Source organism: Podarcis erhardii, assembly GCF_964252035.2.
Source record: "Podarcis erhardii genome assembly, chromosome: 8".
NCBI classification, from domain to species: Eukaryota; Metazoa; Chordata; class Lepidosauria; order Squamata; family Lacertidae; genus Podarcis; species Podarcis erhardii.
The window spans coordinates 41883145-41908374 of record NC_138499.1 but is presented as its reverse complement, the minus strand read 5'-3'; the positions used below and the strand labels follow the sequence as shown (position 1 = coordinate 41908374).

At 43.1% G+C, this 25230-nt stretch overlaps 1 protein-coding gene and 1 long non-coding RNA gene across 5 annotated transcripts in view; one reads left to right on the top strand and one right to left on the bottom strand.

The window, feature by feature from the left end:
• Positions 1-121: 121 nt before the first annotated feature.
• LOC309348484 lies at positions 122-24856 on the top strand. 4 transcript variants are annotated; one of them, XR_014159410.1, is made up of 6 exons: positions 122-284; positions 12194-12255; positions 17976-18061; positions 18150-18199; positions 19007-19213; positions 21031-21166. It is a non-coding gene; the product is annotated as an uncharacterized lncRNA (long non-coding RNA). The 4 variants fall into 4 exon arrangements; XR_014159411.1 differs by having other exon boundaries at positions 122-342; XR_014159409.1 differs by lacking the exons at positions 122-284; positions 21031-21166 and adding an exon at positions 24721-24856 and having other exon boundaries at positions 11698-12255.
• The window catches only part of PRKDC (protein kinase, DNA-activated, catalytic subunit), an 85654-nt gene continuing 67949 nt past the window's right edge, over positions 7526-25230 (bottom strand). The window contains exons 73-86 of the mRNA XM_081873594.1: positions 24737-24897; positions 24066-24277; positions 22640-22727; positions 22302-22445; positions 21077-21275; positions 19436-19503; positions 18950-19170; positions 17948-18040; positions 16214-16306; positions 15164-15235; positions 14609-14810; positions 11503-11691; positions 9573-9712; positions 7526-8904 (exon numbers count right to left, since the gene is read on the bottom strand). Of these exons, the coding sequence (XP_081729720.1) occupies positions 8700-8904; positions 9573-9712; positions 11503-11691; positions 14609-14810; positions 15164-15235; positions 16214-16306; positions 17948-18040; positions 18950-19170; positions 19436-19503; positions 21077-21275; positions 22302-22445; positions 22640-22727; positions 24066-24277; positions 24737-24897 (2087 nt within the window). The 3' untranslated portion in view covers positions 7526-8699. The remainder of the gene's footprint in view (positions 8905-9572; positions 9713-11502; positions 11692-14608; positions 14811-15163; positions 15236-16213; positions 16307-17947; positions 18041-18949; positions 19171-19435; positions 19504-21076; positions 21276-22301; positions 22446-22639; positions 22728-24065; positions 24278-24736; positions 24898-25230) is intronic.

The window sequence follows — 25230 nt, the reverse complement described above, 5'->3', positions numbered from 1 at the left end:
CCGCAGCCGTCAGGGATTGGTCTGGGCGGGAAGTGCTTCAACCCCCCCCCCGCTCTCCCCCCCCCCCGCCTTGCCACCTTTGATCCGGAGGGCAGCGACCGGGGACTGCCGTTTCCTCCTCCCGCCCACTCTCCCCCCCCCCACTGCCGTACATCGAGGGCGCCCCCTGGAGGGAGGAAAAGCCGAACCCACCCGGGTTGGTGTCTTGCCGCGTCTGGGGAGCCTCGAGCAGCGAGAGTGCCGTCTCTCCAGCCCAGGGGCTTTGAAGCGGATTCCCTCCCCAGGTCAAATTCCTCAAGCCCTCCGCGCAGGAAAAAGTGGGGCGACACACCGTCCTGCCAGGTGTAGCCAGGGCAGTTGGAGCAGGGGCACCTGGGGCGCACGAAGCTTAGCCCCCCCCCCCAGCTACCCGGGGCAGCACATTCCGCTGGGAGCCGTGGTGGGATTTCCAATAATGTGCAGCGGGGGGGGGGGCATTGGGATGGCGCAGGAGCCTTCCTAGCTTATTTCCAGGGGTGTCCCCCCACTTGTGTTTTCTTTTCTGTGCTTGCGTCCGGATTTGTAGGAATGGATCTGTTCCTAACAACCGCTCGCCTCCCCGCTTGGCTGTTGGGTTAGGCAGCGCAGCTACTGATGTCAGTGAGACGTCAAGAGAACCGACGGCGGCGTTTGAGAGAAGGGGAGCCCTGGGGTTGTGCTTCTGGCAGCCACATGTGGTTGCAGCTATTCCCGCTGGCGACTTCGCCTGACTTTGCCTCCGTTCCTGGAACCGTCGTAGATCGTTGCGACTCGCTGAAGGCTAGTTGAACCCAGAAGTGGCATTGGAACCCAGGCTTTGGATGTTAGTTTAGCAAGGCAGGCTAGAGGCACATTTACTGTAACGTCAGAAGGGTCGGGGGTACGCTGATTTGAGTAGCAGGACGTGCCTTGAAAACATCCCGAAAGTCAGCTTATCTTGTGTTTACCCACGTTGCCCTTAAAGCTGGATATCTGAGTCCATCGGAATTTTTTAAAAGTTAACTTCCCTTGCTATAGACCGAGTGACATTCTGCGCCCATTTCATTGCTAGAAAAAATGACCAAAATATGGACTGGCCTCCTCGTCAGCCCTTGACGTAAAACAGGTCCATCTTTTAAAAACACAAAGTAATTGGACACAAAGTAATAGTTCTCTTTTGCTTTGCCATGCCAGTTTTCCGCCTCTGTAGCTGCTCTTATGTTTACTTGCCACAGAAAATACCCGCTGATTTATCTCCTTAGTATAACCGACAAAGCATTGCCCCCTTGTGGCTGAATATCGCAATAATACTGTACAGTAGTAATATTCTGGATGATAAAAATATGTGCAAATTGCAGAGTAACAACAGGTGATTCTGTTTCCATATGACCATTAAAAATAGGCATGTATGAAGTAGAGAACAAAGAATTCATAAATTTCATGCTGAAAATGAACATTATAAAGGGAGGAATATCTGTAAAAACATTCAGTAAGCTTTTCCACAATTATTCCTCCAAGGAGGAAACATTTAAGGCCAGAAATAGCACAGACTGAAGTTTAAGTAGGAAGTATTTTCAGGTAAAGTAACACAAATAATTTAGAGAATCACAACAACAAAGCATATTTAGCTAACCACAGTTGGATTATTGAAAAATGCAACCTTCACAGCACTTTTGCCTTGTATGTATTTTTTTTGAGCAAGTTGACAGCTATTGCAAACAAATGAAAATGTTCAGCAACAAAACTCTAAAGTTGCACTGCAAGTCTCACAGCTTGCCTTGGGACACTTAATGACAACCTAGTATACTAACAGTGCAACTAACAATTTATTTATGAATATGGGTAAACAACAACAACAAGAAAAAATGAGCCTAGTGGCAACTGGTAAAATGTCTCAGTTAAGGGCAAGGATTAAAAAAATCCAGGCACCTACCTAGCAGGTAACCACTGATGAATAAAATCCTTGGTTTGGCATCTTGCACTTGGGCATCCACAGAGCTCAGCCTCCTGTTTAGCTCCTAGAAAAACCGCACAGGTTCTCCACTTCTCCTTCTGCTTAAGGGTATGATCCATAGGGAAATAATTTGGTGGCATTCAGGAGAGATGTGCATTCAACTGCCAGTGTGACGTAGAAGGTGCTTGGTATTTTGCTGAAATCTGTCCAATCAGATTTCTCCAATCAGATTTCCAATCTGTCCCTCTCCTTGAGGGATACTGAGAATTGCAGTTTTATGAGACAGGTTGGGACTCTCCGGCAGATGTGTCTCAGCACCCTCACTAAGGTACAAGTCCCAGTTTTCTTAATACTGTACCATGTCATTGTCATTCACGAAATGTGAGTTTAAAATGTAGATAGGTTCTCATTCACTGGGTCAGCAAAGGGTTGTAGATAAGAGCACATGCTTTGCATTCAAAAGGTTATAGGTTCAATCCCTGGCATCTCCAGTCTGAGCTGGGAATGGCTGCTAGGCAGTACTGTCTAGCCCATACTGGGCACCATGGATGAACAGTCTGACTTGGTATAAGGCAGCTTTCCATGTTCCTCCTAGGCTTTCAGTTACATCAGAAAACTACATTTATATATTTGTTCTGTTTTTTTAAAAAATAATTAAAAATTTATAACATACTAATAATAGTGGGACTAGGGCAGCACAACCAGTGAAATCTGCAGAGGAAAAACAAAATTCATTGGCCCTTATCCAGCAGAGGCTGAACTATGTATAGGAAATAGGTTTCTGGATGTGGATGCTTTCTGCCACATGTGCAGAAGGCTGCTGTAAGGTGAGGTGCTTGTATAGGGTTTAAATTTTTATTATTATTATTGAGAGATTTTAATGGATAACAAAGGTACATATGTCTCTGTTTTCAGTTCATAAAGTCCTTTCTACAGGTCAGTTACATTTGCTGTAAGCCACTGCTATCATTGTGAAGTGCAGGGGAGGTGAGTAGGAGTGAGACGTGAGAGAAATAAGTGGGGTAATGATGGTTTATGTGTGGAGATTTGTGTCAGCGTCATGTGGTTGGTTAGTTTATTCATTTATTTGTTTTTGTTGGTGTGAGATAAAGGAGATCCCAGGGCCTGGTTGGCTGCATTTCATTGATTGTTGCAAGTTTTGGTTGCGTGCATGGGGGGTGGGTCGTTGGGTCAGGTTAGCCATATCAATTCATTTGCTGTTGGGGAGTTTAGGTTGTTGTCTTGAAGGGAAGCCACACCAGGGTGAAGGCATCCTCTTTTGTTTGTCCCAGTGTTAATTTAAATATGTTGCTTAGAGGCCTGACCATCATTCAAGGCACCTGAGGGTGCCACGGCACACTGGTTGAAAACCACTGGTTTAGACCATTGGGTAGGGCTTATTTCATATCCTATCTCATTCTCTCATTGGTCTTTATTGTGAGGGGTCATGGACTACTATTTTGTATACTGTGAATACCATCCCCCTGCTGTGTTCCTCAGTTATTAGGAGGAGTTTTTCAAAGGCAGTCAGGCCTAGTGGCAGCTGCTTTTATTGCTGGATTATTTAAGCAGGTGTGTAGTTGGTTGTGAGTCAGCCAGGATATTTGAGTGTCTCTATCATGGGCCAGGAGTCAGCTTTGCCTGCTGAACAGCAGCCCGAAGGGGGAATGATTCCACCTGCAACTGATCAGCCATCAAGGACTCAGAGGAGAAAGCTGATGAGAACCAGCTGGCTTCAGCCTTCTTAAGCAGAGCTTCCAGCAGCAGTCAGGTGCTGGTAACTATGCTTGTAGTTTCTGGCCCTACCTTGTTGCTTCCTGCTTGTCTTGACCCTTGAGCATCTGATTCCCTAAGCCCCTGGACCGCCTGACCACATGGATTGCTGTTTGCCTGACCCCAGGACTGGACCTGACTTTGGCTACCGACTCTGCCTCCAGGCAAGTACACCTCAGAGACTCTTCTGGTTGGCCGGCCTCCCACTCCCCTGAGCTCTGCTCATTGTTGCTCAGCACAAGACTACAATAGTCTCCTAGTTTGTTTAGTATTTCCTGTGTTGGTTTGTGATTTTTGTAGATGTCTTGTTATGCAGTGTAGGCCTTTGGTGTGCCATGTTTTTATTTGGAAGCTTTGGGCTGCATGGTAGAATATTGGGTGGTGAGCCAGGGGGATTCATGGGGATGGGGTTGGAGTAGTTTTCCTACTTTTTCTTTCCTGTGTGAACCTGTTTAGTGTTGTGGGAATTTTCCTTAGTTTGTGGGAGGAATGGGTACACTGTGGGAATTGTATCCATATGCACCTATTGTTTTGTTTCGTCTACTAGGTTGTATGGGATTGTGTGGCACACTGGGTTGGCGATGTAATACAGTTCTATGTTGGGAATTCTTCCTCCTGCTGAGGAGAGGAGATTCAGGTATTTGGGTATTATTCATGGCTTGTTGTGTGAGATCAATGAATGTAGCTGTTTCCTGCCATTTACGGAGTTGGTTTGGGAAAATTTACATTGGGAGTGTTTGGAGTAGGTAGGTTACTTTTGGTTGCGTTATAAAATTTGATCATGGGTATTCTGAGAGGGTGAAGTTGGCTTTATTCCATTTCTTCAAGTCTTTGTTAATTTCCCCCCATATGGGGTTGTAGTTGTGGAGGTACAGTTAGGGGTACAAATAACCAAGAACCTTAACTATCTGGATTTGGTGCAGCAAGGTTGTGTTTTTTTGTGTGGTGTCAGTGAATTCTTTTTGGATATGAGGGATCATGGTGTTGAAACACATGGCATCAGATTTTGTAAAGTTCACCTGTAGGCCCGACACCATTGTGAATGTGTTGAGTTCTTTGGTCAAGGTGGCTGTTTATGGGGTCTGGTGTTGTGACCATTAGGTTGTCTGCGAAGAGCCCTGGTTTATAGGTTTTGCCTTTTATTTCTACTCCCTTGATGTTGGGGGTGGGGGATGCTTGTGTAGTTGAAAATTCCCTTGTCAGCTCAGAAATCTGCAGGTGCTACAGTAGCTACCATAGCCACAGTTTGGGGGGGAGTGCAGAGGAAAGACAAGGTAGGGCTGAGTTTGGAAACATCAAACTGATCATCAGCTTTGTACAACTCTCATGGCTCACTGGCTTAGGATTGTGGAGGGCCTAATAATCAGTATGTAAGAGCAACATAAGGGACGCTGGTGGCGCTGTGGGTAAAACCTCAGTGCCTAGGACTTGCCGATCGTATGGTTGGCGGTTCGAATCCCCGCGGCGGGGTGAGTTCCCGTCTTTCGGTCCCAGCTCCTGCCCACCTAGCAGTTCGAAAGCACCCTTCAGTGCAAGTAGATAGTACCGCTTTATAGCGGGAAGCTAAATGGCGTTTCCGTGTGCTGCGCTGGTGCTGCAGCTTCTTCACGCTGGCCCCATGACCCGGAAGTGTCTCCGGACAGCGCTGGCCCCCGGCCTCTTAAGTGAGATGGGCGCACAACCCTAGAGTCGGACACGACTGGCCCGTACGGGCAAGGGTACCTTTACCTTTACTTTAAGAGTAACATATCCATTGCTGGTCATGAAAATGTTCCCCCACCCTATCAATCTACTATCTCATTATGAGTATTAGTTTCATTTTGGTTGTTATTGGAACTTCATGTGTTTCTGCTAATGTTGCTGCAGCCACTTAATACCAAAGCTTTGGTCTGACTGTCTTTGTGAGCACTAAAGAGTATCCAGTATCCTCACTGGAAAGGCCCCAACGGTTTGTCACTTTCCATAGCAGTAGGGATTAAATAGTGGAGTGTATGTTAGCAGCAGAGAATGTTTAGCTAGGTAGGTAGTTAAACTTTAATCATTTGCTCTGCCTGGAAAATGCATTGTCCTGTTAGAAAGGAGTGTGATTAATACTGGCTTGACAAGCAGCAAATGTTATTTTTTGCTGTCTTCAAAGAACTGACCAACTATATGAAGTAACAATGCAAGACAATAATAATTAAAATGGATTAAATTCTAACAGAATAAACTGCCAATTTGCACTGGGTCTTTTATTCTCATATGCTGCCTTGTGTGGACATACTTCCACTGTTCCCTTTTTGAGGAGAGTTTGCAAATAGTCAGAACCATTGCTTGGCCATGGAGGCAGAAACATTGACAGAAAGGGCCCATTAAGGTAGCCTGAGCCATGGTCCTAGTGACTAACATTTCAGCATGGTTTTGCTGCATTTAAAGCTACCCCGAGCTCCACCTGTTTGGATCCTGCACGCACGGATCTCCCGACCGCCCTCCCTCTAATGTCATGCATTCAACACCTGACCTTGCTATGGACCTCGGTTCGTCGCCTGTTGAAGGGTCCTGGTAGGAATTTTTTCCACTTGGCAGATTGGCTAAAGCCACTTGGTTTTTCACATACCTCGTTAGGTTTGGTGGTTAGGCATTGGAAAGTGTGTTGTGTGTTGGAGGGGAGGTTGTGGCCATCACCTACCCCTCCCCTTGAAGGGTATTCCATTAAAGGAATCTGGCTGTGTGGTTCCTGTCCGATGCCCAGGTGGTGGGGTGACTCCTAGGAGAAAGCTTCCAGTTTATTTGCACCAGCAAGCTCCCCCTACAGATTGTTAACCCTTGTGTGACTTCCTGCAGAGGCCTTTTTTAGCTCATTAACCTAAAATACTTGTGTCCATGTCTCTTATTTCACCATAAAGCGGGGGTGGGGCCTTGACTAGATTTCCCCTAACCTTGCAGATTTGGCCCTTGTGTGTGGATGGTGCTGTTTTGGTTGCATAACCACTAGCACTCAAAAGAATGAGTTTGAAATATGTATATAGCATGATAGGCAGTGCTGGGGAGGCTGGAACCGGGAGCAACCTAGTAATACTGAGCAGGGGAGGCAAAGGGTGGGGGAACTAAACTGTAGCCTTGGACATTTAAACCTTTTGACAACCAGATCTTCCACCTTTGAAATCTTAATTATTGCTGGCTATGTCATTTCCACCAGACTGCCTGATTGAAAACGCTGCTATGCATACATGACTATCAATTAAGGACTTGGTTAAATTATAAACTTGGAACTTTGACCTGTAAGCTTGGAGGGTAAAGTGCTCTGTAAGATGAGGGAATGAACAAAAGGATATCTGAGGCAGATATCTGATTTGTGAGTGGTTGCATCTTATCACATACCTGTGTGTTATCAAATTGTATTTGCAATAATGCATTTATTTTACTTTATAAGAATTTTTAGTCCACCCTTAACCATGCAATCCCAGTATATCATATAGTACAGGGTTGTCCAATAGGTCGTTCTGGTCCCCTAAAAAAAGCTCAAGAACTTTTACCTGAACTACTCCAAAATGGGACTTTCCTCCCTAAAAAAAGCCCAACAAAAAGGGGTAGGTCACTGCCAGTTTTTTATTCCGTGAGTAGATCGCAATCTCTTGGGAGTTGGATGCCCCTGGTATAGTACAATAAAACCATAACGATTAAATCAGACAGATGTGCTGATTCCATCTTCTACTCCTAAAGGCCTGTGCAAAAAGGTGTCTTGCTCAGACTCTGAAATGCACATAATGACACAGACATGCAAGCACACTTGTTTGAAGTCATATTGAAAACACTTTCACATCACTTTCCAATCTTGACACTTTTATTGATAACAAATATATAAAAGGTGAACCGTTCTATTATTGTGGAGATTTCTCTGTAAGTGGAGAGACTTTTTTTAAAAAGTGGCTTTAGGACATATCTAATTAATGTATTCTAAACTATTTTTGCATTCTTATGTTTTTAAAATACAAAATGAAGCTACAGAAGTATTAGCTGCATCGTAACATTTTCTGAAATGAAGGTAATTTAAATAGGTTTGTCAAATAATGCCCATTCATTCAAAATATTGCACTAATCACAGAATATTTGTTCCAAGGTTTTCACCTTGCTTTTCCTTTGCTAATGAACTATTGAAGTAAACCTCAGTGCAAAACCAAGTAAATGTATATCTTTTAAGAGAGAAATGTTTTTTTGCTGTGCTTCACAATGCACAGAAGTCATGAGAGAGTAAACAGAAGACTTAGTTTAGTAACATTTTACCAACATGCCTCAGTATCAAATATTCCCTAATCTTCCAAAAGCAGAGTTTGCCCCTCTCCAAGTTTGGGAGCAATAGAAGTTGTAACTTTGCCTGTTTCATTATTAGAATTACAGCCAAGTTGGCAACAGAAAGAAAACATCTTCATGAGATACCGAATTTGTTGATAGTTCTTTATTGCCTAAGGACTACTGGTGCTTATTTGGGGTATCACATATTCAAATGTCAGCTTAAGGTTAGCTGTTATAGAACCACACATCTGGTGCAGACAAAGTTGCACTAATTAACACAAATAATTGTGCAAGTCGCCTACTTACATCAATAGCAAATCACTAGAGAATGTAAGATTGTGATTCCTCTTCTGTCTATAGCAAAGTCACAAGTTTAATTTTTCTTTTGGCTTTTCCTAAGTTTTGGGGAGGCAGTGTTTGTTCTTTTATTTTCCTTCATTAGAAACAGCAATTTAATGTGTAATTACTGAGCTGTAAACATAATGATTTAAGTTTCCCTAATTTAATACCTCAAACAATGTGACATTAACAAATTGTCAGCATATATCATTGAAATTCTTCTGCTACGTCACAACTTCGACTCATGTGCATTAAATACCATCTTCTTTGTTACTAGTACACAGTTAGATCAGTCTTCACTTCCAAGATAAACTGAAATATTCTGGTAATCTAAGCAGACAGGCACTGACGAGGATTCAGTTTTTCACATCCAGGGCTCCCATCCTTCCCAAACTCTGCCAAGGACATTTGGATCTCTGGCTTGGTCTATAAGGCACTTCACCTGTGTTTCTTCTGAAAGTCCATCCTCTGGTTCTCTGGCTCGTATGTTATATTCTTTACTTCCTCGTGCCACAGAAACATAATCCCTGTAGGCAGCTGATTTCTCATGGCCCAGCCGTAATTCATCACTTTAAAAAATATAAAATCACTGATATTAAAATCAAGCAGTGTACCCAAGTTTCCCTATTCAGATGCAATACCGTATTGGCCTGAATATAAGCCTCACATGTCCCCCAAATTCTGACAGTGAAAAGTTAAAGTGTGGTTTAAGAACGGTTTCAGGTTAAGAATGGACCTCCAGAACGAATTAAGTTCATAACCAGAGTTACCACAATATTTGGGTATTGTCTCCCCCTCCCTTAAATTTTAAAGGTGTGGCTTATATTTGGGCCAATATGGTATTTTTCTCTCTCTCTTTAGCTCAAGAGCTGTATGCACAGGTCAGCTTTTCCCTTACTCAGTATTTATTGTTCAACTTCTGGTTTATCTGTTGTTGTTTTTAAAAAAGCCTGGCTTCCGGCAGCCCTGCCTTCAGACAATGGGGCTGCAGCATTGACCCTGCTTGCTAAGTATGCTTTATTTTTTAATTTTTAAAATGTGGGCTTCCTTTCTGCAAATGCACCAAGGTGCTCAACTTCCAAATTTACCTAGATAATTACTGCAGGTCCCCAGCAATTATTCATTTTTGTTTCTATTCAATCACACACTTTATGAGTTCTGTGCTTGCACACAGCCTCATTTAGGAAAGCAAATTGACACGCTGAACAAATTGAAAGCGCTTGAGAGAAACATATACCTGGTAATCACTGCTGGATTAGCACCTGCTAATTTTCTTCTTGCAAAATTTACTTTTTGAATGGGGTACCAATTAATCTCCTCTGTGTTTATTTCCTTAGTCCATGTGCCTCCTTTTTTCAGCTGCTTCAATTCAAAATTCTGGAAAGAAATGGCACATGGCCAATCATGAAAAACAATACTACAGTCTTCACAGTATACATCACAGCATAAGGCATGATATTAAGTACAAGGCATGACAGACATGCCTGATATTTAGATATTTGAGGGGGCGTGAATATGGTAAAAATGATAGGAAAATGGCTTTATGGTTCTTTAGTATTGCTTAGATTTTCAATACAGAAAGTGCACACTTTTCTAATAACTGACTAGAAGAGTAATGATGTAAAGATAACTATAGTAGTCGATCTTATTTTAAAATTTTGTTATAAGCTCCTTCAAAGGACTGTCATGCAATTCCTCCCTTCTGAAGGCCTTTTGATTGTTCACAGTGGGAACCCTGCAGTGTGTGCCCTTGCCATGCTGCTATAGTAGGTCATGGATGTATGGGAGTAGTCCTTATGGGGTGGCTCCTTCCCATGTTAGCTTTGTTCCAGATTATGGTAAAGATGCTGCTGCTGTCAAAAGGAACTGTGGGTGAGTGCCTGGATTTCTTACTTTATCAGGCTGGCATGGAATGAGAACTAACTTCATGAGTTCCGGCTGTACTAAGGTGGTATTGGAAGGCTGCACACTCTTGAATGAAGTGTTTTCTAAAAATGACTAATGTGCTACAAACTACTTTGTGTAACGAATCCTTTAAAAACATGAATTTTCATCCAACGTTTTGGCTAAATACTTAAGCATGTACCATATTTTTCGCTCTATAGGATGCACTTTTTCACCTCCAAAAATTAAGGGGAAATGTGTGGGCATCCTGTGGAGCAATGCAGGCTCCTTGGCTTCAGCGAAAGCAACGCAAAGCCTCCAAAGCGCTACGGAGGCTATGCGTTGCTTTTGCTGAAGCCTGGAGCACCGACCCCCTCTCGCTCTCCAGGCTTCAGGGATAGCCACCTGAAGCCTTTGGAGCGCAGCGGGACCTTGTGCTGCATTCCAAAGGCTTCAGGGTTAGCTGCGCAAAGCCTCCACAGGGCAGCGGGGTGCCTTCATCCCGCTGCCCTCCGGAAGCTTCGCGGGCTGTCCCAGAAGCCTCCGCAGGGCACGGGGATGAAGGCTCCCCGTGCCCTGCGGAGGATTCACGCAATGCTAGACCAGCTACCCCAGCGGCTCTCCCAGAAGCCAGAACAGCAAGAGGCTATCGCAGAAGCCAGATCCCTCTTGATGTTATGGCTTCTGGGATTCAGAATTTTATTTTTTCTTGTTTCCTCCCCGCCAAACTATAGAGCAAAAAATACGGTAATTGTCCCCCTGACCTACCTCAAAGCAATAGACTGTGGGGCATTCTTCGTTACATTCTGTCTCTGTTGATCAACAACTCACTTCTCAAACCATCCCCTACCTCTTCTAAGCCAGATCTTTCTTTCTTCCTCCCTCCATTATCCGACTCCTCCCTCCCTAAATCCCTGCTCTCATGAATGGTTTTCTTTCCTCTTTCCCATCTCAATCCTCCTGGCATATGCACTGTTTGTGGCAAGCCTTCCCTGCCACAAACACAACAATGCAACCTAACATTGGGAAACTGCAACTATATCACTGTGTACCAAATAGGAAGTTTTACAAATCACTCTTTTCCTTACAGCAGAGGTAGCCAATGTTGCCGGACTCTAGTTCCCATCAGCCCCAGCTAGCATGGCCTGTAGCCAAGAATGATGGGAGTGGTAGTCCAACTATGTCTGGTGGTCACGACAACGGCTACCCCCTACTTTACAGCAGTCACATAACCATTCCTCTTCACTTTGTTTAGACAAACAAGGATGAAAAAAAGAACCTACTTTCCAATCTAAGGAAGGCTCCTTCACAAACACATCCATAGTATTAATGAGAAAATCTTGATCTGCACGGTAGGCTCTTAAGGAATGCACCATCACATTGTAAAGAAGACCCGATTCCTTCATGGGCAACATCAAATTAATGAACTGGCGAGTCAAACGGAAAGGCATCAACTCTGGAACTGGCAGAAACTGCATACAAGAAAAATTAAAAGTTTATGTATTATTTATGAATTTTTCAACCACTAACAATTGCTCTTTTCCTTCATACACCAAGATTCATAATTCTTTCATACAGGTCATTTATGAAGAGGGAGAATTCAGTATAATATTTAAGCGAAATTGCTTTTAATGAAACCAGCATATGTTTATCTTGCCTTTTCTTCAGGCAGCTTACAGCAGCTTTCAGCTTGCCATCTCTGTTTTTGGCCCATGTAAATCTTGCTCTCCTTTCTGCCTTTTTACTCAACAATTTAAGGTGATCCATTCTGTAGCCACCATGAATTGGAGACCCAGATCCTCACCATCTTGGTTTTACTAATACTGTATTATAGTGATAGAGGTGGTTTTGTTTGTTTTTTGTTTTAAAAAGATTGTCATGCCTCAACATGGGGGGAGGGGAGTTAGGGCTATTAACTTCAGTGGGTCTTCCTTGAATAAAACTTAGTTGAATACCATGTTTTGATTTTTCCAGACTTCTGCTATGACAACAAGCTCTTGCTTAAAAATGGCTAGACTATTCCCTGAATGTTCCAGGTGAGTATGCATACTTTTAAAATATTACACTGAAGAAAAAGACAATTCAAACCTATCCTCATCAGTGATAATAAGGTCACTTCATCCACATACAGTAAAAGTGGGACTGGGTTTTGGTTAATTTGGGGGGGGGCATGTGATTCTGTTTTTTGGATGTGCTATGGAAGATCTGATAAAAATAAGAGGAAAGGGGCAGGAACACAACCTTGTTTTACATCTTTCGTGTTAGGGATATCTGAGGAGAGGTAACCTTTGATATTGAGTTTTATTTGGCAGATGTTAACATAATATTAATTCTGTATTGAGATCAACAAACTTGAAATTAATGTATAATTCTAGTGAACTATATATTTAAAATATCTAAATTAGATTAAGGGATATTGAAAAACAAAACACTGAGTCAGCTGCAAAGAAAATCTGCTCCCCCAAGTTCTATGGGTTAAATACAACCAATAACAGGATCACTTACTGTATTTTTCGCTCTATAGGACACACTTTCCCCTCCAAAAATTAAGGGGAAATGTGTGTGCATCCTATGGAGCGAATGCAGGCTCCTTGGCTTCAGCTATAGCAACGCTAAGCCTCCGAAGCCTGCGCTCCGGAGGCTTTGCATTGCTTTCGCTGAAGCCAGAAGAGTCTGGTCTTTGAGGCTGGTGGTGGGGGAAAGCAGCGCTTCTCCCCACTGCCAGCCCCACAAGCTCGGCGGGAAGGCACGCAACACCTTTGCGCTCCTCCCCGACCTGGTTTTGAGGTTGGCGGTGGGAGAAAGCAGCGCTTCCGCCCAGCGCCAGCCCCACAAGCTGGGTCGAAAAGCCCGCAGGAGCCGTGCACTCTTTAAAGGGTGCGCGGCTTCTGCGGGCATTTCTATGAGGTGCAGGCTTTTCCCCAAGGAGGGAGAAGGGACCGACTGGCCGCGTTAGTCCCTTCTTCCTCCTGGTTGAAAAGCCCGTAGGAGTCACGTGGGGGGTGGGGAATAGCAGGGAGAAGGTCTGTGAGAAGCGCACAGGCTGCGTGCAGCCTGCCCACTTCTCCCAGAGCTGGGAGGGGGGGATCATATTTCTTTCCTTGATTTCCTTTTCTGAAAACTAGGTGCGCCCTATAGAGTGAAAAATACGGTATATCTCAAAGCTAGTACCGTATTTTTCGCTCTATAGGACGCACCTGACCATAGGAGGGGGAGAACAGGAAAAAAAATATTCTCCCCTCTCTGCTTGGAGCCCCTTCCATTTCTCCTCCCGCTTCGCTGAAGGGGCGCTGTGCAGAGAGGGAAAACTGTGCAGCGCCTCTCCAGCAAAGCGAAGCCTGGAGAGCAAGAGGGATCGGTGTGCACCGACCCCTCCCACTCTCCAGGCTTCAGGCGGCTATCCGTGAGCCTTCTGAGCACAGCGAGAACTCCCGCTGCTCTCCGAAGGCTTGCAGATAGCTGCCTGAAACCCTCGGAGTGCAGCGCGAACTGCCACTGCGCTCTGGGGGTTTCAGGCAGCCTTGCCTCCGCTCCCGGACCTGGGGGCGGGGGAAGCCCGAGCTTCCCCCATCCCCAGCCCCCAGAACAGGTTGGGAAGCAGCGGTCCCTTCTCCCTCTTGAGGAAAAGCCCGCTTTTACTGCCTGCCTGCCTCCCCCCTGCATTCGCTCCATAGGATGCATAGACTTTTCCCCTTAGTTTTTAAGAGGGAAAAAGTGTGTCCTATGGAGCGAAAAATATGGTAGTTCCAACCCAACACAGTGCATTTATGTTAGCCCAACTAAATGTTTTCCCTTTAGCCTTTGTTTAAACATCCCTAGAAATGATAGACATTGCGGATGTAAAACATATTCTTTTCTACTGTCCACTGTACAACCAGTATGGTTGTACTTAAACTATCCAAAAAGAGGGAAAATACATATTTAACATCATGGCACAATAAAAATATCAGATTCTACCTGTCTGATATTAACCTGGAGGTGCAAGGGTGGCTGAGTTTCTGTCAACAGTAACTCTTAGAGTGATGAATGGCATGATTTAACAGGAAGACACTCAAGAAGTTCTATTACTATATATCTTCTGTGGCTGCTTCTTTGTATATATTTTTAAAATTTTGCAAAGAGATGTTTTAAGATGGTCTATATCTGTAACGCCTAATAAAGACTTTGAAGAAAACCAGAAAGTGTCATTAAGTAGTGTGCAAGGTTCAAAAAGTGGGGTGGGGGGACAGGCAGTATCATGCAAGATCCTGCTCCACCTGACTAACAAGCAAAATAAACAAATATCCCAAAGAGGAAGCAAGAGCGATTCTGAATCTTTACAGTCCCCCTGACCTATTAGCATTCCATTCAATTTAATATTCCAAAAAAACAGTTTGAAAAGGAGAATACCTGTGTGGCAGAACCGAACGCATGTCCAAAGTCTATTCCCACCATGCCACCTGTCTCCATGCTGATCATGAAGTTGGATAAGTGTCTGTCTCCAATACCAAGAATCCAGTGGCTGATGCACATCAACGCATGGGAGCTGGCGAAATGGGATCGCAGAGATAGCAAGGCCTCTGGTGTTGTACTCATCTTAACAAAGGCCCTCCTTAAGAAAAGCAATATATTTATACATATTAAGATTGCCTTCAACTCTTTCTAAGGAGGGGAAACATTATGAATTCAGAACAAAGAGCTGCCCATCTTCCTCACTGTTCCACCCACATGCTAATAATCGGAAACTGCAGAAGGGGCTAGATGATTATCAGTGTGGCACAGGCTGAAGTTTGAAGGGCCCAAAGAGAGGGTTGGTGTTTTGTTTTGTTTTTAATAAGAATTGCGGGCCAGCAGCCTGCATGTGGAAAAATTAGGAGGCCATATGAGGATTACTGGAAGCAACCCTTCATTCAGCAACATTAATTCTCGGTACTATTTTGAAACCCATATTACACAAGAACACACCTTAACAGGTCTTCAGGAACACAGCTCTCTCGGCGATGGAAAGACATCACTGTTTCTTTATGATCAGCTCTCCTAGAAGTGAGCAAAGAAATGACAATTATAACCACATAATTAGAAAATGGGAATCAAGCAGAGACAACTGTCCCGTCCCCCCCTTAGGTTGAATTGAACATTTTGGACCGGCCATATGCTCTCTTATATTCCCAAGCAGAGATGGTGGGCACGGCATGGTAGCAGCAGACCTGGCAGAGCTGCATGTCCACCTGCTTGGGTGGGTTCCACAACCTCTAGAGTAGATTGGGTGGAGGGAGACTGCAGAAAGGAATTTCCTGTTTGTGCAAGCCGATATGTTATGCAAGCAGGTCAACACCATTTGATATTGCCCTTTAGCGTTGGTGCCCTGAGAAATGTTTTCTGTAAGAACTGGCTTCTTCAAGCCAATGCAGGAATGGGGAAGGGGCACCAGTATGTGCATGCAATAACTGCAGATTTATTTATTTTTTAAAGGAAGAAGTGGGTTTGTAACTCCCAGTTTTTCTGTGGACATGAGTCAGTAGCCAGCAGCACAATCAGAATCTCTCTGCCACATTAGTAAGGGAAGAAACTTAATGATCACCATAATTTCGAATTTCTATACCACCCTTATCCAAGGAACATAGGGTGGGGTTACAATATAAAAGCACAAAAATACAAAACTTGGTGACAAACAAAACAAAATAATCCACCCACACACAGTTTAAAAGGCCATGGATTGTTTAGTTGGCAAAGGGCCTGGGGGAAGAAGAAGAATGTTTTTGCCTGGTAGCTAAAGATAGGTAACAAAGGAGCCAGGCAACCCTCCCTGGGGAGAGCATTCCACAAGCAGGGAGCCATTGCAGAAAAGGCTTGCTCTAGTGTTGCCACCCTCCACCCTCTCGTGGAGGAGGCAAATGAAGGGCCTCACATCTTAGAATTGGTGGAACTGGTGCCACCCACCCCTGACTTGGACAGCTGTTGAAGGATAGCATGCCACTGAGAGATAAATGAGTAACAATTATTTCTAAGACTCACTTGTACATGTATGTGTAGCGTGCAACAGGGCTTGTATTCTTCTCTGCCATCTTGGACAGCCAGTCAGTATAATCAGCACGAGGACCCTTGTAGCTGAATAAAAAGGGGGGAAAGCAAGTAATTTACTTCTATATTACCTGAAAGGAACACCACAAGCATTGGGGTACTGTGCTGTTAAAGAGCAATTAATGAATCAAACCATTTCTGAAAGTGAACTTAGGGAGATGCTGTTTCCAAGCATCATTGAAGAACGAGCTCCTAGGAAGTACTGAGTCTACTATATTTTGTCCTTAATGTTTGTTTATAGCAAATTTCTATTTCAATAGGCACACTAGTATTACACAAGTTCCTGACTTGCAGAACACATTCGTGACCACATTAAGCAAGCTTTGTCATTTCCTTCTGTCTTCTTCCAAGTAACATACAGCTACTACAGCTTTATGAACCGATTCTTCAGCATTGAACACACTGGAAAGTTCTTCCTCAGTGAAAAACGCTCCAAATGAGGCACAATACATTTAAAGCACTGTTAATTCAATTCATTCCACAACTACCTCCTTAAAAGTGTAAACTTGTAAAGAATAACTTATAATTTGCTTCACTAGCTAAGAAATAGTTTCTGAATATTAGTACTTTCTACATGATTGTTATGTTTATCAGTATTCTCTTTGAATACTGAGTGGTATTTAACTCACGTACTCAGAGCAGACTCACTGAAATATAATGGAACTAACTTAACTATGCTCCTTAGTTTCAACACAGTGGTACTTTGGTTTATGAACTTAATCTGTTCCGGAAGTCCATTCTTAAACCAAAACATTCTTAAACTGCTTTCCCATACCAGCAGGGGACTCAATTTTACAAATGAAACACACTCAACAGGAAGCGAAACATGTTCTGCTTCCAAGGCAAAGTTCACTTCTAGAATCTAGTGTTCACACAAAGATAAACTTTCATCTTCTCCCATTCTTACTGCTATTGCACTATCTAGAGCTAAGCTGTAGTTTGTCTCACTCTGAACAAACCATGATCTGTAAAAACCAAAGCTTGTTCTTGATTTGACAGCTCATGATTTGTTTGGAGAAGACAAACCACAAGCCTGGGTGCACACATAATGTTAAGCCAAACCATGGTTTAGTTCTGGAGCAGCGTAGCAAGAGCAGGACAGAGGAAGAATAAAACAGCCACAATTCCCCCTTTGAAGTCACTGCCTGTCACTACACTTACTGGTTTGTTTTCAACATTATAGGGTTTGCTCATGTGAGTACAAGTTAGTCCCAAGATCAGAACAGGCTTTGGATATGGTTTCTGGTCACAATGGCAAGTTAAGAGTTGTGGCTCTCCAGATTCTCCTTATTCTCCATCACAGGAATTATAATCCATTTCCATTGATTTCAATGCTGAACATGCATTTATACTACTCTCCATTCTGACTGAAGTTCACTTCCTAATTCAAACTAACATTTAAAAAAATCCTTTGCTTGTAAAAAGCAATCTGTTGATAAGAAAATGATGAAGAAGCCATGGGTGATACATGCTGTTTGTTTAAAGAAGCAGACAGAAAATGTAGGTCAGAGGTTAAACAAATAGCTGCCAATTATTAATCTAAGATAGGAAGTACTTTGACGTCTGATGATTAATGCCAGTTGTTCCTATGGATATTGTCACAATTCTTCAGCTATCTCCAAAGAATGCCATTAACATCCAAGAAACAGATTTATGCACCTTCATTACCTGTTATAATCGTTTTTTTCCTGTTCAGACATGTTCTTCAGAAGGAACTCCTTTAAAGTGCAGGTATTCTCAAGCCACTCAATCAGCCCTAGTCTGAAAGAAAATATAGCCAAGGTAACAACAAACACAGAAAATTATTATTTAATAAAGGGGTAAAAATGTAGAGGATGCAAACTAGTGGACACTTTTCTTTTGTTTTTAGCTTCACTACTTAAAGTGTATTAAAATGTAATTCACACAAGAATTAAAAAGGTAAGCAAGAGTTTGGGGGGGAAATCTGCTTCACTCAAGCAAATTATATGCATCCATTTGTAAAGCGGTATAAAGCACCAGCTAAACATTATGATAGGCATCTAATGCTGCTTCTTCCTTTATTGCTCTGATGCATGGATTTACCTGGTTGTTACTGTTTCTCTACAGATAAATCTTCCCTATGTTCTGACCATAGGTTCAGACAAACCATGCATAGGAAACGGTCAAGGAAGATGGTTGGGTAGTGCAAAGATGCACAGCCTGCTCTTCGGGATATCTCACATGTTTAAAATTATGCGTTCACGGGAAGACACAGAAAACTTTGCAGTTAAACAAGCAACACAGAAAAATTTTGCCGAAAAATTGCCAGTTTGCAATTACTGGTGTTGAGCAACCCTACAAAAGATGTTCCAAGGTTCTCCTTATATGGTGGGCCTGCTGTAAAGACATTTCTCCTCCTAATTCATGCAACAAAGACTGGAGCACATATACAGTGGTACCTCGGGTTAAGTACTTAATTCCTTCCAGAGGTCCGTACTTAACCTGAAACTGTTCTTAACCTGAAGCACCACTTTAGCTAATGGGGCCTCCTGCTGCTGCCGCACCGCCGGAGCACGATTTCTGTTCTCATCCTGAAGCAAAGTTCTTAACCTGAAGCACTATTTCTGGGTTAGCAGAGTCTGTAACCTGAAGCGTATGTAACCCGAGGTACCACTGTACTATATGTGAAGGAGGTCAGGAAGCGCCTACCTGGTAGTCATTGGTATAACTTGGTAAGTTTTTAATTTCATGTTTCTTTGGCTGCAGGCAGCATCTCTTGAAAGGATGGTGTTCATAACATCAAAGAGCTGCTCAATGCGCTGGTCTTGCCGGAGATCCTCTCCTCCCTTGACAAGAAAGGGATATTCCCGCTCATCGCTACCTCTGATAATTATACGCTTTGGTTTCCGGATGGACTCCATAACTTTTATCTTGGACAAAATGGGGTGGGGAAAGGTTTTCACTCAAGAAAGGGTGAGAAAACATTGCAATATATAAATTACATTATAGGAGAAAGTCCATCTGCATCTCTGCAGTGTGAGAATGCAGAAAAAAGTTACTATAGATATAAAATTTCACCAGATGTGGGTGATATCTGTTTATATGCACAATGCACACTTACTAATATATCCGTAAGTGTACCTTTACCTTTCAATAGACACATGAAAAAATATGCACATTAATATAGTAACATACCCTCTCATCAAATCCAGAAATTTGTGCATGATATTCTGGCAATGGTTTTCCTTTACCGTCATATTGACCTGAATAAATAAAATGTAATGCTTTAATTGAGCTTTCAAACATTTATGCGATTAACAGTGCATTCCTAGCCTACTGATCCAGTGGATGGAGGGGAAAGTGCCCCTTTACCACTGAGAGGGGGGGAAATCAGCTGCAGAGAGTTCCATGGGTGTAAAGCTGGTGGTGTTTTTGACATCTGTATCCTATAGAATGGGGCATTCTGGAGCCAGGTTACAGGAAGTCTTGGATGCAAGGCCCCTTTAAGAGGCTCCAGGCTATGGTAGGCATGGTTAATTCCCCCCCCCCACTGGTTCCAACTGAGGGAAGGATTAAAAAAAGCAAAAATCTGTCCCTTGACCTCCTGTCCTGGTCAGCATGCCCTCCACCCTATCCACAATTGCTGAGTAAGGTAGAAACATTATACTGGCAGAAAATTCCTGTGGCTAAGAGACTCTTCTCATGATCTTGTTTGTGCTGGGTGTGATTCCAACATTATTCTAACAATCCTGATCATGACAGCAAAACTGCCCTCAAAATAATTTGCTGGTTATCAGCCCTGCTAACCATGTCAGACTAAGAGGAGGTAGGACAAAGACTGGTTTCAGGGAACAACCCCCAGCTCAGTTTCCTTTCTTTTAGAAAAGACTGTGGCTGCTAAGGATACATGGTGGCACTTGGTCCTGAACAGTGGCAAATAAGGAGCAAAAGTATCTCGCACAGGAGCCCACATATTCTGTGCTTCAGATGTGTCACCAGCAAGACATATTAACTTTGTGGCTCTTAGATCCACTATAGGTTTTAAAATAAATTCCAACCACAATCATTCATTGCAATTGGTACTGTATTTTTCGCTCTATAGGACACACTTTTTTCCCTCCAAAAATTAAGGGGAAATGTGTGTGCGTCCTATGGAGCGAATGCAGGCTCCTTGGCTTCAGTGATAGCAACACGAAGCCTCCGAAGCGCAGAGGGAGCACTCCCTCCATGCTTCAGAGGCTTTGCATTGCTCCAGGCTTCAGGGATAGACTCCCCTGGCTTCAGCGAAAGGAACCTAAAGCCTCCGGAGCGCAGCGGGAACTCGCGCTGCGCTCCGGAGGCTTCGGGCTCCTTTTGCTGAAGCCAGGAGAGCAAGACTCTCCTGGCTTCAGCAGAGAGAGAGCGCTGCGCAGCGCCCCTTCTGCGAAGCGGGAGGAGAAATGGAAGGGGCTCTGTTTCTCCTGCTGCTTCGCTGAAGGGGCACTGAGCAGAGAGGAGGAGAATTTTTTTTCTTGTTCTCCCCCTCTAAAACAAGGTGCGTCCTATAGAGCGAAAAATACGGTATATATTTATTTTAACGTGAGCTATTAGATTCTGGTAATACATTGGGCGGAACTCCTAAATAAATGTTACATCCTGCAAAAGTTGCTTAGAAGAAGTCATAATGGTCAGAAAGTATCTGCCAAAGAATAAAAGTTTATCTGCTTATAAGAATAGATAGTCACTCTGTAGGTCTTAACTATGCAGCGTATTAAACGAAAATGAAATTTAATAACCATTATTTCATTTAGCAATGGAAGAATATTCAACCAATTACCAACTGAAACCATAGCTTACCAGGAACTTCCAGCTCAGTCCTCAAGAATTCTGGTTTGAAGTCACTCATCCAAGTTGTGCACTCCTTCAGATTTCCAGGTTCTTTCTGACTCATCTTTGATAAAAGATCCTTCACAATATTGTCGAAGTCCCTGAGTGTCATATTTAGCAGCTTGGAACCTCCTTTTCCAAAGTGTTCGTCAAATTCCTTCCCAAATTTCTGAAGCAGAAATTTAATCACATGATAATTTTTTACTCTTGTTAACAGCCGAAGTACTTAAACTAGTTTATCACTTGATATAGCTGAATGAGGAGGAAATACTACTTGGTGAAATGACAGAACTTATTAAATTTCTCTTGCACCCTATCACAGGCAGGTGTTTGACATACTCCTATGCAATGCCTATAACGTAGCAGCCAGCTACTAGTATCTCAAATTGGTAGAACCACACTTCTTACTAAGCTCTGGTCAGCACTGACTTACATATGCCTCAGCTGTTCCTATGGATAAACCCAGAAAACCTACAGAAGTTGTGAATGTTGTTGATAAGCAGTGTCCCGTGCACAGCGGAAGGATGAGGAGTACGTGCCACATACTCTATATTGCTTTATTTACACTTCAAAGCTGGTATGTTACAGAAAAACATCTTGCCTCTGCCGGAGCAGAGAAAAGCATCCTCTCTCCTCTAAAGCATGGAGAGAAAAAAAACACACACTGAACTGCAAAGAACAGTGAAAAAAACAGGAAACCAGTGTACGTCACATCCAGTCTCCCTTTCCCGTGGGAAAACCCAACAGTATGCTGACTGTGGAATGTAAACACCTGTCTTGTGACAAGCACTTTGCTGCACAGTGAAGAGAGCAGAAACCAACAGTGAATGCAGATGAAGGACAATTCCTCTTCACTCAGTAGTACCAGTTACGTCTCTGTAGTAAAATAAAAGTACCAGTGGCTATACTTGGGCTAGAACTGGAAATCATATTCTGATCTTATGAACCACAGATTGCACTCCTTTAGAACTGTTTTAATTCTTGCTAATGTTCCATGACACAAAGGGTCAAGGACTGTGGTGGTAAATAATACACTTAACTACAACATCCATTTCTGAAGCCTATACAGATGTGCAAGGCATGTTCGGGGCCATAATAAAATGCAATTATTTAATTCAGGTTTTCCATATTATATTTTAACTTTCCTGCTATACATGTAAAACATTCAACCAAAGGTGCTATAATTAATACATGCCTGAATGAACTTCTTTCTGTACAACCCGAGACCTGGAGCCTGTAAATTTCCCAGATTCTGGAACATTCCATCATACAACTCCTGGATGTTATTTTTACTCTTCTTAGTTTTCCCCAGCTCATTTCTAACATCTTCAGTCCAATCCTGTGAATCCAGAATAACACCACTTTACCACGTCTCGCATCCAACCAAAGGACAAAAGTTAAAACATAGCAGCTACTAATGGAAACCGGGCTGCTTCGATAATTATTCAGGTGTGCCCTCAACACTCAAAAAGTACATGCATGCATTTAAACATCACACATTCCCTCAGAGTATGAAGAATTCAGTCATTGCACCTTGAAGAGCATTGCAGGGTTGGACAGCTGCTCGAGGGCATGGACAAAACCTTGCACCACTCCTCCTCTGTCTAATTTGTTCTTCAACCTATAAAGAATAAATCACAAAGGGAAGAGGAAATATAACCACAGAAGCATTCTCTTCTGCTTTGTGGATAGATAATATAGCTCAATTCCTCCATAAAACACCAAAGAAGCTTTCTTAAACTGCAATACTAAAACAGAATATTTATCACTTACTGGTGAGTGTGCTTGAGGTATTTAGGTAAAAAGGACCCCTCCAGTCGCAAACGACTCTGGGGTTGCGGTGCTCATCTCGCTTTACTGGCTGAGGGAGCCGATGTTTGTCTGCAGTTTTTCTGTGTCATGTGGCCAGAATGACTAAGCCGCTTCTGGAGAAACCAGAACAGCACACAGAAACGCCATTTACCTTCCCGCCAGAGCGGTACCTATTTCTCTACTTGCACTTTGGCGTGCTTTCGAACTGCTCGGTTGACAGGAACTGGGACCAAACAATAGGAGCTCACCCCGTCATAGGGATTCGAACCGCGGACCTTCCGATCGGCAAGCCCTAGGCTCAGTGGTTTAGACCACAGCGCCACCTGCGTCCTTCCTGGTAATTTAGGTAAAAATGGGTTAAATGTCCCCCACCCACCCCCGGCCTAGGCAGTGAGGATATGTGATCCAGACTTTTATTGGCTAGGCAAGGTTCCTCCCCATTTCCATCGTGCTGCTAAGCAGTAGAGAAGCAAAAGCAAGCATGCTCCTCTGAGCAAGCATGAAACAAAACATGTGAATCTAATTTACAGATTCCTGCAATAACGTAGAACAGCTCTCTCGGCAAATTAGGTGGGGCTGGGTGCCTCCTGCATAAGCACCAGAAGTAAGCTTCACAATAAGTGACCAAGTGGTATCTACTGACAGACAATACACCAACTGGTGGAATAGGGGCAGGAAGCAATTTATAGCAATTCCTGCTCTGCCTTGCCACCTACCCCTCTCAAAATTTGCTCTATAGGATGGAGGGATTCTCCAGAACATATTGGAGGGAGTGGGGGGCTGCAGGGGAAAAGAGGCATCGCTGAAAATTGCCTCCCTCTACCATTCCACAGTCGGAGGCTTTCTCTCAGTAGAAAGCAAGCATTGGACACCACCCAACAGAAGAGGAGGAAAATATAAACAGTTGTTACTTTTAATTTTGCTGAGAAGGATGTTACAAAATTGGAACTCTTTAACAGCTAAGGAAGTGCAGAAAAGGGAAACGCCTATATTTCTTAAGATACAATGCCTACCTCCAACACTTCAATTTAAAATGTACTATACTGTAAACTTGTGACTGATGTATGCACTTTTTGGAATGTATAATTTCTTGTTACCAGCAATAAAGATTATTTGCTTCCAAAAATGTATCGCTCAACATCCTCACCTTGCTACAAACTCCTTATTCCTATGGCCCACGACAGTTTCCTGGAAAGAGAAGCTCTCACTGCTGATCATGAAAGGATACACTAAGGCCTGTGGGTAGTTATTGGCAATTTCTTCCACTGCATGTTGCACGGCAATTGCTTCCTCCTTGTCAAGCATCGCCATCAACTGGCTGATCCAGCCAATGAACTGCCAACAGGGTACTGAGGAAATCTGTTTAAAAAACATGTAATGTATGTGAAGGTGGCGAAAAGCAAACAATACACATTTCTTCTACCCATCTCAGCTGAGCCAACAGAATAAAATGCAGCATTTACCCTCTTGTAACTTTCGTCTGGTAGTGTGCATGGATGATATCAAAATTGCATCAAGTGTTGACTTTGCCAAAGCACATTACAGCACATTTCCAAGAACATTAACACAGAAATAAACAAGAATTCTTAACTAAACTGGGAATAAAAAAAGTAAATCTTGTGTTCAGCTGCTAAAGCAGTTTTACACTTCCTTACACTGAACTGCATTTGCACCATTTTACTGCCCACTCACCCAGTTTGGAGAGATCCTTTCAAAGCTCTTTGCAATCCCTTCTTATTTTTACTACCCTGAATAATTTTATGTCATATCAAAACCAACCTTATATTTTTGTTTGCCCACAGGGAAGGGAAGGCTCACCTCTTGTGCCATGAGGCCCAAAGTCTCTGTTGGGTACTTTTCTACAATTTGCAACAGCCTGGGAAATTTCAACCTGGCTTCTTCAGAATTCAGTTTTAGAGCTTTGATGACTTTCTCCACCACAATGGCTGGAAATGCCTGCAAATCCACAGCATTTATATCTGAAAAGACACAAGAAGACAAACAGAAAGCCATAGTTTGCAAAGTTCAATGAAAAACTGTATTTCAATGAAGTAGCTTGTCAAAGCCTATATATTTAAAAACAACAGCTAACTCTGTTTGGCCTCTTTCAGACATTTAGTCTGTGATAATGCAGCTCACTGCTCTAAGCATTTTGCATATGTGGGTATTATAACATTCTCTCCATGAGACAATAACCTCGGGACTCATCAATATTGATGGTTGGTCAGAATGAAGTTTACAAAACTGATGGTTTGGGGGCATCTAGCACTTTGGAGCACAGTATATGCTAAATCCATTTCTTTAATTGTAAC